General features: G+C 60.0%; 1 protein-coding gene across 1 annotated transcript; it reads right to left on the bottom strand.

Moving 5' to 3' along the window:
- Positions 1 to 136: 136 nt before the first annotated feature.
- LOC132326803 (protein O-GlcNAcase-like) lies at positions 137 to 16,672 on the bottom strand. Its single transcript, XM_059845475.1, has 17 exons — positions 16,185 to 16,672; positions 14,430 to 14,481; positions 12,419 to 12,516; positions 10,875 to 11,005; positions 10,207 to 10,378; positions 9,634 to 9,732; positions 8,670 to 8,954; positions 8,458 to 8,580; positions 6,695 to 7,992; positions 6,444 to 6,618; positions 4,455 to 4,511; positions 3,476 to 3,561; positions 3,133 to 3,237; positions 1,875 to 1,966; positions 1,332 to 1,524; positions 1,091 to 1,262; positions 137 to 853 (listed from the first exon to the last, which is right to left on the bottom strand). Exons 1-17 carry the CDS (start codon positions 16,222 to 16,224, stop codon positions 717 to 719), a joined length of 3,315 nt encoding a protein of 1,104 aa, XP_059701458.1. The 5' UTR covers positions 16,225 to 16,672; the 3' UTR covers positions 137 to 716.
- Between the last annotated feature and the right edge of the window lie 1,621 nt (positions 16,673 to 18,293).

Genomic DNA, 18,293 nt, shown 5'->3' with positions numbered 1-18,293 from the left:
GTGCGGGGAGCTGCTTTGTTAGAGGGGACACAGGACCGACTGCAGCAACAGGCAGTGCAAGATGTGTGAGAGCGTTTGAGGGTGTGAGAGGGATGTGCTGGCACCCCAACACTTTCCCCCAAGAAATGAGCCATGGTGAGAGCCCAGCAAACGCTTTATTGCCAAGGACAGCGCTTCCCTCAGGCCCCAGGCACAAAAACAGAGGCTGCCCCACCGCATCCCATACCAGATCAGTCCACAGACAAGCAGGTCCTCAGTGCCGAGAGCCAGCCCCAGCACCGGCTGCCCAGTCTCCGGCCACACGGGGCATGGAGAGAGCTGGGTAGCCCAGCCTGCATGACAGGGACACTCCCGTGGCACTAGGGCACCGTGCTGTGCCCCAGGACCACAAACCCAAACACTGCTCATGAGCTCCTGCAGGCCTGAGGGTCCCCAGCAAAGGTGCGGGGCACCCAGCAAACAGCAACAGCTGGGGTGGCACAGAGGTGGCCAAATCCCGTGAGCAGCAGAAATAGCTCTCTGCTACCCAGGTACCTGACAGCCCTGCACACATCCCAGTGACATCCTGCTCGCCCCCATGTCCCCTCTCATGTGTACCTGGCCTGCTCCAGGTGCCCCTCTGCTCCTGCTTGCTCAGGCCGATGCTGGGTGGGATGGGGGGGTTCAGCCTGGCCTGGGAGCCAGCCTGGCCTGGGGCACTGCCTCCCTGTGCCCTGTCAGAGGAGTCGTCCCAGGAGCTGAGAGCCGGGAGAGCTGCCCCAGGCCACTGGCAGGGCGACAAAGCCCAGCTTGCTGTAGAAGCTCAGCTGCTGCCGGTCGGTGTCACTGACCTGGCAGAACACTCCCCGTGACCCTGGAAGGGAGGTGAGAGGTCAGGGCGCTGGGACTGGGGTCACAGTGACAGTGACCCCCTCCATAAGGGGATCGGTCTCTCCCCTGCCCCTTTGTCACAGAGTGATGCCCTGAGATGGAGTCCCGCATGTCCCCAGTGCAAGGAGAGGGGACAGAGCCTGGGAGCAGGGGACAGCTCCCGGCTCTGGTGGGTGAGGGAGCACTGGGATGAAGGGCAGCACTCGGAGGTCATGCTCACCGTTGGCCCTGAGTGCACTCAGCAGGCAGAGGGCCAGGCTGCGACTGGCCCCCACGTCCAGCACACGGGGGGCCGTGCCCAGCTGTACCAGGGAGGGGAAGCGCCTCAGCACCGGCTGGGGCACCGCCAGCGGCTCCGCGTGGAAGAAGAGCACTGCTTCCTCCAGGGCATCCTGCGGGAGACAAGCACAATGAGGGAACCCCCTCCACCTCTCCTATCCCCTCTCCAGGTGTCCCCTCACCTGTCCCAGAGCTGGCCCCCCTGTGCCCAGCTCTGGGGGGTACTTGTGCCGGATGGCTGGCAGCCAGCTGCTGTCTCGCTGCTGCAGGAAGCCTTCGGCGTGGAGCGCTCCGGCTGCGTAGCCACAGGGGCCACCCTCGTCCTCCAGCACAAAGGTGTACTCGGGGCTCAGGCTGAGGAAGCTGCCCAGGAGCCTGCCAGGCAGAACAGGAGCAGGGCTGAGCTGAGCCTGGAGCCCCTGGGAAACCTCAGAGCAGCCTCCTCCTTCAGACAGCACACCCAGCACCCAGTGACCACCCCTCTGACACCCCTCACCAAGGGGAGCCATTGCAGCCTCCAGCATCCAGGCTGGACATCCACAACGGTGGCTGCCATGACCCTGCTGGACATCAGCATGGGGATGTCCCTCCCTGTCCCTCCCAGTGAGGCCACTGCCAGCCGTGGGGCAGTGCTGGTCCCCACAGGGACGCCAAGAGAGGCCATCTCCTCACTCCCCAGCCCTGCACCATGTCCAGGAGGGAGCCTCAGAGGGGGCACATCTCACCTGTCACCGAGGAGATCCGGGTGGGCCACGAGGATCTCTGCCACTTTGGGATCACAGTCCAAACTCTCCCGGCACATGCGGTAAAGCTCTCCCTGGAAGAGCCAGATCCGTGTCAGCCCTGGCTGTACCTGCCATGCCACAGTGCCACCACCTTCTGCTGGCCTCGGGCTCGTGGCCACAGCACAGGCAGCCTTCAAACCAGAAATTGCCATTCCCGTCAGGCATCCCGAGAGCAGCTGCTGGAGCACCAAAAACAACCCTGAAATTCGGATCTCCGGAGAGCCTGAGCACAGCAGGACATCCCCAAATGTCCTGGTCACAGTTGAGTTTGCTGCTGCAAACATTCTGATAAAAGCCTTGCTCCTGAAAGGGGAGGCTGCCCTGATCACCCAAAAACAGAGGCAGGGCCATGCCCTGCTGTGCCCGTTCCTGCAACGGGCTGATGGGCTCAGCTGGCTCTTCCTCTCAACATTGTTGTTGTCAAGGTTCAGCCTGAGCGAGGCTGCACTCGTGTCTGTGCTGGCTGCATTTGTGGTGTTAGCCTTTCCTTGAGCTGGAGAGGAGCAGGGTGAGGGACAGGGGTTGCTCACTGCAGGTACATGGGAAACCTTGAACATTTTGTCCCTCCACATCCAGATTCTCTCTTTCCCTTCCTGTCCCATCAAGGGATGTCAGAGCAGAGCTGGCACCAAGCAGGTCACAGCTGACAGGAACTGCTGCTCTCCACAGGGAATCACCCCATCAACTGGATGAGTGTTTGAAGAGGGGATTTGGAGATGGATCCCCACAGGCTCTGGCAGTGCCCAGAGCTGCAGACTGGTGAAGGCTGCAGGAAGTTGCCATCCACACTTGTCCTGTTCTGGATTTTTCCTGACATCTGCTCACAGCCAGTGCTGGAGATCAGCATTTGGGCTGCTCTGGAGATTATCCACAACCTGGCAACCCTGCCCTGGTGCTGGTTTATCCATGGCTGAGGGGTTCCCTCTCCTGCTCTGCCCAGGTCCCTGTCACAGAGGGGTGGGTTTGCTGAGGCCACAGCACATTCTCCAGGCCAGGGTCTGACCACAGCCCCAAAATCTGCCCTAGACCAGCTGGCTCTCAGCAGAGCTGGATACAAGGACCCTCCCCACCTGTGTCACCCCACACTGGGAGCTCAGCCTGGGGACAGCAGCAGATGAACCTGTAACTCATCATTTTAGGGGCAGCACAAGCCACACAAAGGCTCTGGCAGGACCTCCCTCCATGCCACAGCTCCCACCTTGTCCAGGGGCAGCAGCGGGCGCAGCAGGTACAGCTGGCTGGACGGGAAGAGCGGGGGTGGATGGTAGAAGAGGTCACAGCTGTTCCCCACGGGCAGCAGTGCCTGGAACAGATACAGCCTATCAGTCCATCCTGGCTCCAAACCTCATCCTGGAGGCAGCAGGAGAATGGCTCTGAGACTCCTGAAACCCCAGGAACCACAGCTGAGGTGCAGAGGCCTGGGGCAGCTCTGCCTTCCTGAGTTTGCAGCAGCTCAGCAGCAGGGTTGGGATGGTGACTTCCCAATGGCTCCTCAGCCCCCGAGAGAGGGAGGGACCCACTCTGGAGGGACCCACTCTCACCTGCAGCTCTCCAAAGAGGCCCCCACGGCGTGCCCAGGGCTCGGCGTCTCTCCCCAGCAGCATCGGGGCACTGATACTCTGGCACCCTGGAAGCAGCAGGACACAGACACACGTGAGGTGAACAAAAAGCTGCTGGGCAGGGGGAGATCAGCCTCTACCACAGCTCCAAGGAGCTGCTCCCAGCTGTGCAGCCCAGGATGGTGAGAATGTGCCCTGCATGCTGCTTCCCCAAGGAAGGGGCTCCAGGCACACGGCTCCTTCTCACACTGAACTTGGGGACAGGCTCAGGTCATCACCTGGTAACAGCTCTTGCTTTGTAAGAGGTCACAAGGCCCCCAGAGGAGGGGAGCCCTAAACCAGAGGAAAACTGAGCAAAGTGATGCACAGGCATTCAAAAAACAGCCCCACCTCTCACCCAGGGCATTGCTGCTCCCAGAACCCTTTTTCCACACAGGCTAAGGGGTCTTTGGGATAAAAGGGCTGAGGAACCATATCCTAGAAATGGCTGTGGGGTATGGTGAAGATCTGCTCCCTCCCTGGCAGTGTTCCCAGGGCCATTCCTGCAGGCAGAGTGTGGGGAAGGGCAGCCTGATGGCTGTGGCATTCACATTCTCTGAACAGAGAAAGAATTCTCTCTCACAGGTTTTTTCCTGGAGAAGCACAGAGAGAAGAAGAGAAAAGAATTCTTAGCAGAATCCAATTACCAAATCCCTTCAGGTAAATAATCTCCCTAACACATTCCACATGTGCAAAAACAACAGGAGCAGCAAGCAGAGCTACGAATTGTTTTCTCTTCTTCTCTCTGTGCTTCTCCAGGAAAAAAAAACTGTGAGAGAGAATTATCTCTCTCTCTCTCTGTTCAGAAATGTGAATGCCAGAGATGGTGAGTGCTGGCTGCTGCTGTGGGGCTGGAGGTGATGGGGGGCAGCAGCCAGACCCCCCAGCCAGGTGTGTGAGCCAGGGCAGTGCCCATACTTACAGCCAAAGCAGCTCCCCCAGGTGCCCTTGGGGTCAGGGTCGCAGAGGAGGTGACCATCTGCAAAGGAGGCGAGGTGGTCAGCACAGGACATGGGGCAGCAGCAGAAAATGTCAAGGGGGGTGGGCTCCAGTGGGGACCCTGGCACTACCAGCTGCACACCAGAACCCCACATCTCTGGGCTGGGTCCCAGACACCTCCACCTCCTTCGTGGGGAAGAGAACAAGCACCAGGTGTGCCCCAGTGCTGCAGGGTCCTGGTGCCTGGTGTAGCCCCACATTTCTCTTCACAGAGAAAAGCAAGGCACAATTCTTCCCAAGAATGTTCTTATCTCGTTTGATGTGCCTGTGCTTGTGCAAAAGTAGAATGCAATATGGGGATTGTTTACCCAAAGTGATGTTTCCTTGGCCTGTCAGGGCCAAGTGTGTGTGTGTGTGTGACAGTCACAAAATTCAGTGTAGTTGTGTGCAGGGTTGAGTGCTTGGCAGATTCAGTTTAGATGTAATGTAATATAGTATAGAACAATATAGTATAATAAAGTAATTAATTAGCCTTCTGATAAGGAGGAGTCTTCCTCATCATTTGTTGGGGGTTGCCTTCAAATACTATAGTCTGACATGGCTGGGTTTGGAGAGGTGTGATGGGGCTGGCAGGAATGGCAGGGCTGGCAGGAATGGCAGGGCTGGCAGGGATGGCAGGGCTGGCAGGGGCTGGCAGGAATGGCAGGAATGGCAGGGGTTGGCAGGGATGGCAGGGCTGGCAGGAATGGCAGGGCTGGCAGGAATGGCAGGGGCTGGCAGGGGCTGGCAGGGGCTGGCAGGAATGGCAGGAATGGCAGGGATGGCAGGGGCTGGCAGGGGCTGGCAGGAATGGCAGGGGTTGGCAGGGCTGGCAGGGATGGCAGGGATGGCAGGGGCTGGCAGGAATGGCAGGAATGGCAGAGCTGGCAGAGGCTGGCAGGAATGGAGGGGCTGGCAGGAATGGCAGGAATGGCAGGGCTGGCAGGGGCTGGCAGGAATGGCAGGGCCTGGCAGGGCTGGCAGGAATGGCAGGAATGGCAGAGCTGGCAGAGGCTGGCAGGAATGGAGGGGCTGGCAGGAATGGCAGGGCTGGCAGGAATGGCAGGAATGGCAGGGCTGGCAGGGATGGCAGGGTTGGCAGGAATGGCAGGGAAGGCAGGGGCTGGCAGGGGCTGGCAGGAATGGCAGGAATGGCAGGAATGGCAGGGATGGCAGGAATGGCAGGGCTGGTAGGGGCTGGCAGGGGCTGGCAGGAATGGCAGGGCCTGGCAGGGATGGCAGGAATGGCAGGGGCTGGCAGGAATGGCAGGAATGGCAGGAATGGCAGGGCTGGCAGGAATGGCAGGGCTGGTAGGGGCTGGCAGGGGCTGGCAGGAATGGCAGGGCCTGGCAGGGATGGCAGGAATGGCAGGAATGGCAGGGCTGGCAGGAATGGTAGGAATGGCAGGAATGGCAGGGCTGGCAGGAATGGTAGGAATGGCGGGGCTGGCAGGGGCTGGCAGGGGCTGGCAGGGGCTGGCAGGAATGGCAGGGCTGGTAGGAATGGCAGGGCTGGTAGGGTCTGGCAGGAATGGAGGGGCTGGCAGGAATGGCAGGGATGGCAGGGCTGGCAGGAATGGTAGGAATGGCAGGGCTGGCAGGGGCTGGCAGGGCTGGCAGGAATGGCAGGGCTGGTAGGGTCTGGCAGGAATGGAGGGGCTGGCAGGAATGGCAGGGCTGGCAGGGGCTGGCAGGAATGGCAGGAATGGCAGGGCTGGCAGGGGCTGGCAGGGCTGGCAGGAATGGCAGGGCTGGCAGGAATGGCAAGGCTGGCAGGGGCTGGCAGGAATGGCAGGAATGGCAGGGCTGGCAGGAATGGTAGGAATGGCAGGGCTGGCAGGAATGGTAGGAATGGCAGGGCTGGCAGGAGCTGGCAGGGCTGGCAGGAATGGAGGGGCTGGCAGGAATGGAGGGGCTGGCATCAGCCACGTACCCAGCCAGAGGACGAAGGCACTGGCTGCCAGCAGCAAGTTTCGGATGTCCCAGAGGTAGGGGTGCAGGTCGTAGAGCAGCGCCCTGCTGGCCGTGCTGACCAAGCGGCTGTGCAGGCGGCACGTCCGAGCGCACAGCAGCTGGAAGGACTGAGCCCGGCCCCGCCACCGCGTGCCCTGGGGACACACACTGCCCGTCAGCCACCTGGGGGACACACCAGCCACCGCAGCCACCTTCCAGGAGCAGCCTTACCCCGCAGGCATCAGAAGCTGTGGCCGGGACCCCCACGCTGAGGCTGTTGGCTCGCAGCCACCGAAAGTGCTCCAGGAGCTGCTGTGCCAGAGCCCCGTGGTGGTAGGGCAGGTAGAAGAGCTCCACCAGCATCCGCACCTCCTCCAGGGTCAGTGGAGCTGTGGGGCTGGACACGGCCTCCTCTGGGGTCACTGGTGCTGTGGGGTGGGGTCTGGCCTCCTTTGGGGTCATCAGTGCCATAGGGTCAGACTCAGCCTCTTCTGGGGTCATCGGTGCTGTGAGACTGGTCCTGGCCTCCTCTGGGGTCACCTGGGATGTGGGGCTGGTCCTGACCTCCTTGAAGGTCATGGGGCCAGACCCAGCCTCCTTGGGGGCCATGGAGCCAGACTCAGCCTTCTCTGGGGTCACCTGGGATGTAGGGCTGGCTCTGGCCTCCTTGGGGGTCATGGGGTCAGACCCAGCCTCCTCTGGGGTCACTGGTGCCATGGGGCTGGTCCTGGGCTCCTCTGGGGTTATCTTTGCTGTGGGGCTGGTCCTGGCATCTTTGTGGGTCATGGGGCCAGGCCCAGCCTCCTCTGGGGTCACTGGTGCCATGGGGCTGGTCCTGGGCTCCTCTGGGGTCACCTGTGCTGTGGGGCTGGTTGTGGCTTCCTTGGGGGGCAGTGGTGCCATGGGGCCAGGCCCAGCCTCCTCTGGGGTCACTGGTGCCATGGGACCAGGGCTTGCCCCAACCTCATCACTCAGTGGGGCTGGGGCACCAGGGCTGGCACCTGCCCCAGGTCCTGGGGGTGTCTGGGGCACATCAGTCCTGATGGCCTCAGGCTGGGTGCTGCTGGGAGACTGGATGGGGCTGCCAGCCCCTGTCCTGGCATCACTGGTGGGCAGGGAAATGTTCTGACTGGTGTTGGCCCCACTGCTGGAGCTCGTGGTGGGGCTTGGGCTGGGGAGGGTCTTGGTGGCCACGGGGACTCCTGCAGACTGGGCATTCCCAGCCACCCCAGGCAGAGCAGAGGGGGGCTCACAGCTCCCTGTGCTGAGCTGGTCCCCAGCCCTGGTGGGGCTCTGCTGATGGCCAGTGGGTGTCCTGTTCCCACTGTCCTCCTCAGGCTCTGAGGTCACCTCCCTGCACCTCTCCTCTGGTGCCACTGCACAGGGCTCAGGGCTGTGCTGGTGTGCCCCAGCAGGAGCAGAGTGGTGGGGCTGAGGGTCAGGAGTGCCCTCCTGTCCTCCTGCCGTGCCTGGCTGCAGCTTTGGTCCTCCCTTGAGGCTGACACTGGGGTGTCCTGGGGTCCTTCCTCCTGCCAGAAAGGAACACGAGGGAAGCTCCTTTGGCACCTGCATGGAAACTGCTGCCCACGGGGCAGGACGGTGCCAGGGACCTCCACCCCTGAGCTGCCAGGACCCTGGGCTTGAGTTCAGGCCCCCAGGGCTGGTGAGGCTGTGGCTTTGCAGAGGCAAACATTGCAAAACAACCAAGCTCACCCCTGGCTGACCTCTTCCTCCAGAGCTGGCCCAGGCTCTGCTTCTGCCAGCCAAGGAAGCCCTCTCCAGGCTGTGGCCATGGCAGGAGCACCCACGGGGCAGCACGGCAGGATGGACACCCACACCTGCCCACCACGGCACACACGGCCCTGCTGCCACACCAGCCCCAGACCCTCCTGATGGGCAGGGTGGGGCTCCTCACCCCCCACCCACTGAGCTCCTGGCAGAGCTGATCCAGCCCTCCAGGGATGGAGGGATGCTGCTCATGCAAATCCATTTACCTGGCTCCAAGGCCTGCTGGTTTATCTCAGCCACCCAGTCCCGCAGTGCCAGCTCCAAGGCTTCCTGGGGGCTGTAACTTCCATCCTGAGCTCCTTGGCTGTCCCCCAGGGCTCCCTCCACTCCTGAGGAACTGCAGCTCATCAGCCTGGGCAGCCCTGGGCAGGAAAGCTGCAGGGCTGGGCAGGCACAGAGCTGCCTGGGTGCCAGGTACCTGCACGCTCAGGGTGGGCACAGCTCCCCAGCTCGCTCCCAAACCAGGTGCCCAGCGTGTGGATGGGGATGAAGTTGGCCTGGAGCTCACAGTTGGGGTTGAGGAGCAGCCCGTGGAGCCTGGACATGAGGCCAGGAGCTCGGCCCATGTAGGGACCCAGGAAGACTCGTCTGCAGTCGTAGTCGTTGGCGTAGAGGTTGTCCCAGATGACGGGGCGGCGCCTCAGGACGGCCTCCACCTCCTCCAGCAGCTCTGCTGACAGCTCCTGGGACACCACCTTGGGGCCTGGGCCACCAGGGCAGGGACACACAGAGGGCACAGGGCCCAGCACAGACACACAGCAGGGACAGGGACATGGAGATGAGGTGGTCACCACAGCCATGCTCCCCAGTGAGGAGAGCAGAGCCCCAGCTCAAAGCCCTCCCTGCACACCCCAGTGTGAGGCACCACAATGGGGTCACTTGCTGGTGGCCCTCCCAGGACAGCCTGTGGCCACAGGGTTTGCAGACACTGCACGTGGCCACGTGTAGCCACAGTTCTCCTCCCAGAGAAAAGCAAGGCACAATTCTTCCCAAGAATATTTCTGGGTTCCACATTCTCTGAACCTCAGAGAAAAGAAAAACAATTCTTATCTTATTTGCTGTGCCTGTGTTTGCGCAGAAGTAGAATGCAGTGTGGAGATTGTTTACCCAGAGTGATGGGGTTTGGTTTCCTTGGCCTGTCAGGGCCATGTTTGTGTGTCAGGACTGAAGGCTGAGATTCTGTGCAGTTGTGTGCAGTTGAGTGCTTGGCAGATTCAGTTTAGATGTAATGTAACATAGTGTAATATAATATAGAATAATATAGTAAATAAAGTAATTCATTAGCCTTCTGATAAGGTGGAGTCCTCCTCCCCATCATTTCTCCCTGCCACAGGGGCCAGCCTGTTTGGATAGCCACACACCCAGAGCTGGTCCTGGCTCACCTGTCCAGATGACAGCAATCCCTGGGAGCAGCTCCTGGCCAATGGTCTGCAGGTAGCAGGACTGGCTGGGGCTGGGAGAACAGAGGGAGCTGCAATATTCTGGGGAGAGAGCACAGAGCATCCCCTGAGAGCTGGGGACCACGAGAGGAGGGGCTGCTGGGATCATGGGCTAGTCCTGAGGTGGCCAGAGCTCTCCTGGGAGGGTGACAAGGCTGGGAGGAGCTGCAAGCATCATAGGCTAGTCCTAGTCTAGTCCTGAGATGGCCAGAGCTCCCCTGGGAGGGTGAGGAGGTTGGGAGGGGCTGCTGGGGTCATGGACTAGTTCTAGTCTAGTCCTGAGATGGCCAGAGCTCACCTGGGAGGGTGAGGAGGTTGGGAGGGGCTGCTGGGGTCATGGACTAGTTCTAGTCTAGTCTTGAGGTGGCCAGAGCTCCCCTGGGAGGGTGAGGAGCCCAGGGAGAGCTGTGGGGGCCACCAGGGCACTCAGCTCTCAGCAGGGACAGGGGTGCAGCCAAAGGGCACCCCAGTGGGAGGGGGCTCCCCACCTTGGGCAGCTGGGGCTGCAGGCAGTACCTGTAGGGCAGAAGAGGAAGACTGAGGGTTGGCCCAGCTCCTGGTACACCTCGTTGGCCACAGAGGCCTGAGCCTGTGCCAGGGAGGGGAAGACATCTCTGTCAGCTTGGCACATGCAGGGGTCGATGTCGTCGAAGAGCAGCGCGAAGGAGCGGCACCCCATGGCAGCCACCTGTGGGCACAGACAGGGGCTGCTGGGACCCCCGGGCAGCAGAGAGCCCCAGGGGGCTCCAGAGGGGCATCTGGGCACGGCACAGCAGGGGCAGCTCCTGCCAAGGGACTAGCAGCTGCCCACGGAGCAACCCCACCATGCCAGCAGCTCTTTGCCCTCCCTGGGGCTCTGCTCCAGCCTGTGCCACCCTCTGGGCTGCCCAGCAACTTCTGGGGCTTGGCTGCTCCTTCTCCTGCCCCCAGTCAGGCACCCATGGAGCCCTCAGCTCCCTGTCACAGTGACAGGGACAGCACATTGGCCACTGGGCAGCCCAGAGCTGCAGGAGGGGTTCACAGCCCCACAGCAGCCCATGGGGTGGGCACAGGGGGCACATATAGGCACGGGTGGGTGGGCACAGGGGGCACACATAGGCACAGGTGGGTGGGCACAGGGGGCACACACAGGCACGTGTGCCCCTGGCCTGGGAGCAGTGGGGTGAAGGAACGGCCCACGGTACCTGCCTGAGTTTTTGCTGCAGCAGGAGGCGATCCCCAGCGCTGGAAAACACCATGTCCTGGCCAGCAGAAATGGCGAAAATAAACTCCACCCCCTGCTCCTGGGCAGCCTGGATGAGAGACTGCATGCGGGCTGGGGACAGAGCACAGGGGACCTGTGAGAGCTGGGAGGCACCGGGGAGAGGGACAGGGGTGGGGGGACCAGGGATGGAGGGGGAGAAGGGAATGAGAAGGGATGGAGGGGAATGAAGGGATGGAGAGGGATGAAGGGATGGAGGGGGATGAAGGATGGAGGGGGATGAAGGGATGGAGGGGGATGAAGGATGGAGGGGGATGAAGGATGGAGGGGGATGAAGGGATGGAGGGGGATGAAGGATGGAGGGGGATGAAGGATGGAGGGGGATGAAGGGATGGAGGGGGATGAAGGATGGAGGGGGATGAAGGGATGGAGGGGGATGAAGGATGGAGGGGGATGAAGGATGGAGGGGGATGAAGGATGGAGGGGGATGAAGGGATGGAGGGGGATGAAGGATGGAGGGGGATGAAGGATGGAGGGGGATGAAGGATGGAGGGGGATGAAGGATGGAGGGGGATGAAGGATGGAGGGGGATGAAGGGATGGAGGGGGATGAAGGATGGAGGGGGATGAAGGATGGATCAGGACAAGGCATGGGAGGGGGTAAAGGGATGGAGGAGAGTAAGGGATGGAGGTGAAAGGGATGGAATGGAACGAGGAATAGAAGGGAATAAGGGGTGGAGGGGGATAAGGGATAGAGCAGGACAAGCGATGGAGAAGGGATGGAGGAAAGTAAGGGATGGAGGGGAACAAGGGATGGAGGGGGAAAAGGGATGGAGGGGAATAAGGGATGGAATGGAACAAGGAATGAAGGGGAAAAAAGGATGGATGGGAACAAGGGATGGAGCAGGACGGACAAGGGATGGACAAGGGATGGAGGGAGACAAAGGATGGAGCAGGATCAAGGGATGGAATAGGACAAGGAATGGAGAGTACAAGGGATGGAGAGGGACAAGCAATTTAGGGAAATAAGGGATGGAGAGAGAAAAAGGATTGAGCAGGACAAGGGATGGAAGAAAACAAAAGATCAAGCAGGACAAGGGATGGAGGGGAACAGGGGATGGAGCAGGACAAGGGATGAAGGGGAACAGGGGATGGAGCAGGACAATGGGTGGAGAGAGAGTGGACCCCAGGATGGTGAAAGGAAGGAGCTGAGGTCATTGGGAGGGGAGAGGTTCCAGGAGGGCCATTTCCACTCTCTTAAGACACAGAGGACTTTTGACAAGGGTCTGTGGGCCTGGCTAGACTCAAGTACATTGCCTGAGACCCACATGGGAAGCTGGCTGGTCCCTTAGGCAATTCCCCATGATGGGCACGGTCTGGGAGTCTTCTTGCCCTTGGCAAGGTCTGGGGGCCTCCCAGCAATGGGCAAGGTCCTGGCAGGATGGAAATAGCTGGGACACAGCCTATGCTTTGCCCTGAGGGACCTGGGATGGCTGCAGCCCCCCGAGGGGCCCAGCAGAGCCGCTACCTGCCTCATGCTCTGTGTAGGGCTCTCTCCAGAGCAGCCGGTGCTTCAGCTCATCCTTGGGTGCATACATGTAGCAGTTCAGCCCTCGGTGCTGCAGCCTGTGCAGGGGGAGAAAGGAGTCAGCCAGGCTCCACAAGGAGACAGAGATCTCAGCTCTAGGTTTGTGGCACACACCAGCAGGATGTGCCCCCTGGAGGGCAGACACCCCCCTCTTTGGGCACTTCTGTATGGAAGGTACCAGATATATTAATTTGGTTTTATTTCTCCTCCTCAGCAGACAATGTTTCACATTTCCCCACGGTGAACAGAGTAGAAAGCACCTCAGGTATCTCGTGATAAAAGTCCCTTATTTTGTTTCTTTCCAGATAAGAAAAATACCAATGGACATGTCACCCTCATGTGCCACCATGTGAACACATCCCAGTGCAGCACCAGGCAAGACCTTCTCATTCCTGAGGTACTTTAGAACATCACAGCTCCTTTTCCTTCCATTTTCTGTACCTGTATCTCAGGGAGCTGGGGGTGCTCAGCCTGGAGAAAAGGGCACTCAGAGGTGACCTTATCACTCTCTAAAACTCCCTGAAAGGTGCCTGTGCTCAGCTGGGGCTGGGCTCTTTCTCCAGGCAGCACTGACACAACCAGAGCACACAGCCTCAAGCTGCACCAAGGGAAATACAGGTTGGAGAGCAGGAAAAAGTTTTTTACAGAAAGGGTGATAAAGTTCTGGAATGTTCTGCCCGGGGAGGTGGTGGAGTCCCCACCCCTGGGGGTGTTTAACAAAGCCTGGATGTGGCACTGGGTGCCAGGGTTCAGTTGGGGTGTTGGGGCTGGGTTGGACTGGATGATCTTGAAGGTCTCTTCCAACCTGGTCATTCTGGGAATTCTGTGAATTCTGTCCCTGCACTCTGCTCCTTAATTACACTTGTCACTGCCCACAGGAGGCCCTGCAGAGCCCCAGGTCACTGGTGGCAGGTCACTGGTGGCAGGTCCTGCCCGTGCAGCTCTCCCCACTGCTGGCCCCTGCATGGGCAGCAGCCCCTTGGAGAGGAGCTGCACAGAAAACTCCCGTCCCAGGGACAGACCCTGAGCACATCCCTTTGTCACAGGGACACAGGGTGACACACAGACATGCATGAGGGCTCACAGGGACACAGCAGTGCCACCCACAGCAGGGGATGGCAGGAATGGCAGCCTCAGGACAGAGCTGTGCTCAGGATGGAGTGATGCCCTCCATTCCCACCAGCTCCAGTGAGCCTGGGCTGGCTGGAAATGCCCACCTGGTGTCCTGGCTTGCTGCAGGTGGCATCACCCTGGGGTCTCTCAAATTGCTAGAGGATGCAGCCTCCTTTTTATTCATTTCCCAGCCATATTTCCCTATTGGTTGAGGTACTTGAGAGGTACAGACTTCCCAAACCACCTAATACAGACCCCCCCCTCTTCCAATGTGCATTCCCCCCCTCCCTTCTTTTTCTTTGTGTCTTTGTCCTTTTTCTCCAAGTCCAGGAATTTAGCACGGCCTTGGGTGAGCAACAGTCTGTATCAATTAGTGGAATTCCTATGGAATTTATGGTTACTCCTATTGCTTTTTTCAAATATCTGGGTTTATCTACCTGCAGCCCCACAGTTTGTTTGTGAAGACACCTCTCTCTCACTCCTTTCATTAGCGCAGATCAGCTCTGAATCCTCACTGCATCATTGGGTGGCAGAATAATTCATAATTCCCACGGAGAAACTGTCTTTTCACTCTGGAGAAACGGGACTCTAGCCTGTGTTTTGTCCGTGTTTCTGGTCTCATCTGCACCGTGCACCATGCAGCGGGATGTGTGGAGCCCCAGCACCACCTGCCGGCCCCGCGTCCGTCTGTCCGTCCGTCTGTCCCGCCGCACCCACGGCCCGGCCGAGCGCGGGTCCTTCCCGGGGCCATCAGAGCGCCGGGACAGGGGGACACTGCGAGCATGAGGTCCCTTGGCTGCCACCCACGCCTTCAGAGAGGAAAATTCAGGGTACTTGCCATTGGAAGAGAAGTTTCCTCTGATCCATTGACCAGGGTCTCCCATAGAAACCTGGAAAAGGGAGGGGGAAAAGGCCAAATGCAGTTGGGAAGTGCCTTGGAGCAGTCTCTCTGAAGAGAGAGATGCACTGCCAGACATGCAGCACCCATTCTGCCTTTGGGATCACTTCCAGGGAAGGGCCTTTCCTATTTCTGCATGTTGGAAGATCTGGGAGGTGCAGAGCTGTCTGCAAAGCCAGGGAGAAAGGATGTCCAGAGGAAAACAAACCCCTTCTCCTGGGACAGGCTGATAAATGGGTCTGGAGAAATGCAGATTTGACAGCTCCTCAAAGTGGAGGTTAAAGGGAACCTGTCAGAGTCCCAGCACAGACCTGAGATTTAGCAGAAAACCTTCAGCCACTTAAATTCTCTTCAAGATATGGCAGATGCAACATGAAGTCTCACAGAAAATCCATTCTGTCTTGGACAGTGATGACAATTGGTCATTAAGGTATCTCCCTTCTTTCTCTGCATCGTGGGCAACTTTTGAGCCAATCACTGCAATTTCCAGCAGTCGGGGCCAAGGGCAGCAGATACTTGGGAAGTGACAGCATTCCCAAAACTGGGTGGTGCAGGCTGCACTGGCTCCATCAAGCTGGGAGAAAGGACCAGCTCTCCATGAGGCCAGTGTCACCTGCATTTCCCAAAGCACCTGAGTGTCCCAGAGCCCATCTGCCCTCATTCCCTTGGCTCTCTTTGGCAGGAGCCCACCCTGCAGCCCCCAGCACCAGCCCTGGGCAATGGTGAGGGGGTTTGCAGCACAGCAACACCCACTCTCCATCTGTCTTCTCTCTGCAGACAGATTTTCTACCTGCCTGAACCCCTACATGGTTATTCCACATACTTTGAAAGAATATAAGGTCACTTTGCTATCCATCCCCCACCGTGCCCAGGGCCAAATTTGTGGCCACTTGAGAATGCCAGCAAACATTACACCCAAAGAAAGTTATTTCTGTGGTAAATAATTTGCTATTTTGAGATCCCAGCGAGGTCCCCAGAGTCCCTGTATGGCCCCTGCAAGTGACACTTTCACAGCACGTGCTGCTGTGAGCTGACGTGGGCTGGCAAGGAGGCCACTCAGCCCTGCCAGCAGTGTTCTCCTGGACTGGATTTGCCAGCATCATTCCTCTCCTCTTTCCCAGGTCAGCTCTACTACATCAGTGATTCACGTCTGAATCATGTCAGCTTCCCCACCCCTGCATTTCCTGTTTGTTTTACACTCATTTGCACGGTGCTCCGGCTCCCTCTCGGGTGGGGCAGAGGGCAGTGCCCCTCACAGGGGTGCTGTGCTGCCAGCAGGAGGGCAGGTGGCTCTGCCAGGCCTTGCTCAGCTCCAGAGGGAGATGGGGATGTGGGGAGGGAGAAGCACAGAGCTCTCCCTGGCCAGCTGTGGGCACAGGGGCATGGCTGCCCCATGGGCAGGGTGGGCACACCGGGGGGTGCCCCGGAGTCCAGGGCAGCCAAGAACCTCGTGTGGAGCTCTGGAGGCCGAGCAGAGCTCCCTGTGCCCCTCTGGCTCTGCTGGGGTGGCTGCAGGGCTCTCTGGGGAGGTGCTGGTCCAGCCCCCTGGCAGAGATGGGGGTCTGTGAGGGGCCCCAGTCCCACCTCCCCCCCAGCCTGGAGCCCGACCCCGCTTCACTTCGGGTGGATCGGAACAGCCCCGAAACGCCCGGGCGGGTCGGGCACCGGCCCAGCCGCGGCCCCGGAGGGACCTACCTTCCACCACGCCGCAGAGGAAGCGCGGCCGCTCCGCCATCCCCGCGCAGGAGCGGCCCCGGCGGCCGCGGACAGGGCAGGGTGCGCGGGGGGATGGAGGGACGGAGGAGGGATGGAGGAATGGGCGAGGGATGCGCGGGAGGATGGAGGAGAGCGCGGGGGGACGGAGGAGTGCGCGGAGGGATGGATGGAGGGGGAGCGGGGGTTGAAGGAGTGCGCGGAAGGATGCGCGGGGGAGATGGAAGGTGCGCGGGTGGGGATGAAGTGTGTGCGGGAGGGGATGGCAGGTGCGCAGGGGGATGGAAGGATGCGCAGAGGGGTGGAATGTTTGCTGGGGGATGGAAGGATGCTCGGAGGGATGGAATGTTTGCTGGGGGATGGAAGGATGCTCGGAGGGATGGAATGTTTGCTGGGGGATGGAAGGATGCTCGGAGGGATGGAATGTTTGCTGTGGGACGCAGTGCTCGCGGGAGGGGATGGAAGGATGCGCGGAGAGCTTCGCGCAGGGGCGGCTCCACCGCCCGCCCACCCCGCGGGACGCGCTCGCCGCAGCGCAGGGGGCGGCTCCGCGGGTGGGGCCGCGGGGCGGAGCGGGGAGGGGAGCCCCGAAATCCGTGCGGAGCGCCTGGGAAGCGATGCTTGAGCCGCAGTCTCGGAGCCGGCGGAGCGGAGCCCCCGCCGCTGCCGGGCACCGGGGCCCCGCCCGGTGCCCACGGCAGCCCCGGTCCCCACGTCCCCAACCGCGGGGGTCCTCCCGGTGCAACATTTCCTTCTCCCGCCTTTGAAACTTCTCAGGAGCCCACAGCCCCAGCGCTGTTCCCGAGGAGTGGAGTGCCATCATCTTTTTGTGTTCACCACCGAGCTGGCTCCTGCCTTGGCACACCCTCATGCCAGGCCGAGGGTGCGATGCCCGGTCCGTGCCATCGGGCTGGCCCGTGTGCTGTGCAGGGGACTCACCTGTGTCAGGCTGTTTGCCTTGTGCCCCTGCTCCGAGCTCGTGTGGCTCGCGGTTGTGTCTGTCCCGCACAGGGCTGTGCTCTGCAGATGTGCTGGCACTCGTGAGTTCCCTGTGCTGCAGCTGCACATCACAGAGCCCTGCCTACACACGGGCCGGGCTGTCTGACACCACCGAGTCATTCTGTTCTTTTTCAGACCACTGGGCCTGTTTGTTGATGTCATTATTTTGCCCGGGTTTGTGGTCTGATCTTTCATCTGTCTTGTACACTCAGTTATTGGTTTTGCTGTGGTTACATCCCATTGCTGTTTCTAGCACATTGCTCTCATCTCAGCCGGGGTGATCTTTACTTTTTGTGCCTACGATTCTCCTCTCCGTCCTGCCTCGGGGGAGGGGAGGGCTGTGAGCAATTGGTCTGGGATGTTTCAGTGGAATGTCATTCCTAAACCAGGACGCCAGCAAAATTTTGTTACCATGCCAATGTGAGGGTGAAGCCAGGACAGTGCAGAGGGTCACCCCTGCATCCATGCAGGTGCTGCAAAGCTGCCCTCAGCAGCTCTCCCCACCTGCAGCCCTTTCATCAAAACCACAGGTGGAGAAATGGAGATCAGAGCTTGGAAAACCAGGATCTGTGGCTTCTCCCTCTTCCCTTTGCAGGTTTATGTTGTGTCAGGAAACCAAGTCATGGTGCCTGGTCCACCAAAGCAGCAAGAAGCCCAGGAGTGCCTGACCAGCAGTGAGCTGGCAGGGTCCCAGTGCCACCAGAGTGCCACCAGGCTGGCTCATCCACGCTGGGAGTGCTGAGCACAGGCTGTGCCTGTTCTTTGCCTCACAGCCTCACCTGGCCCACCTGCAGCTGGGAATGCTGGACTCAAGCCTGGCCCTGCAGGATTCTTCGAGGGCAGGCTGGAGTGGCCAGCAATGACAAGGACAGTACAGGGAGCAGCCCAGTGCCCCTGGAGTGGCCTCGGTGCCCAGGGACATGGCATGAGATATGGATGGCATTACCCTGCCTATAAAGACAGTCAGAGAATGGAATTGTGCAGAGCTGTGCATACACAGGCGTTTGCTGTGATTCTTTGCTTTCTCTGCTCTCTCTGGGAGCATCTGGCTATTCCACAATTTTCCTGAACGATGAGCTTGAGGTAAGCAGC

Source organism: Haemorhous mexicanus, chromosome 4, assembly GCF_027477595.1.
Source record: "Haemorhous mexicanus isolate bHaeMex1 chromosome 4, bHaeMex1.pri, whole genome shotgun sequence".
In the NCBI taxonomy this organism is placed as follows: Eukaryota; Metazoa; Chordata; class Aves; order Passeriformes; family Fringillidae; genus Haemorhous; species Haemorhous mexicanus.
This window is presented reverse-complemented; position numbering and strand designations above follow the sequence as displayed.

What these genes read in the sequence shown, in the direction of transcription:
- LOC132326803 (XM_059845475.1), bottom strand. Translation starts at nt 16,224, where the DNA reads ATGGCGGAGCGGCCGCGCTTCCTCTGCGGCGTGGTGGAAG. An exon ending in GATTGCTGTCATCTGGACAG is followed by an intron (nt 8,955 to 9,633) that starts GTGAGCCAGGAC and finishes CTGGTGGCCCAG; the next exon opens with GCCCCAAGGTGGTGTCCCAG. An exon ending in CTGGGGGAGCTGCTTTGGCT is followed by an intron (nt 3,562 to 4,454) that starts GTAAGTATGGGC and finishes TGCTGCTTCCAG; the next exon opens with GGTGCCAGAGTATCAGTGCC.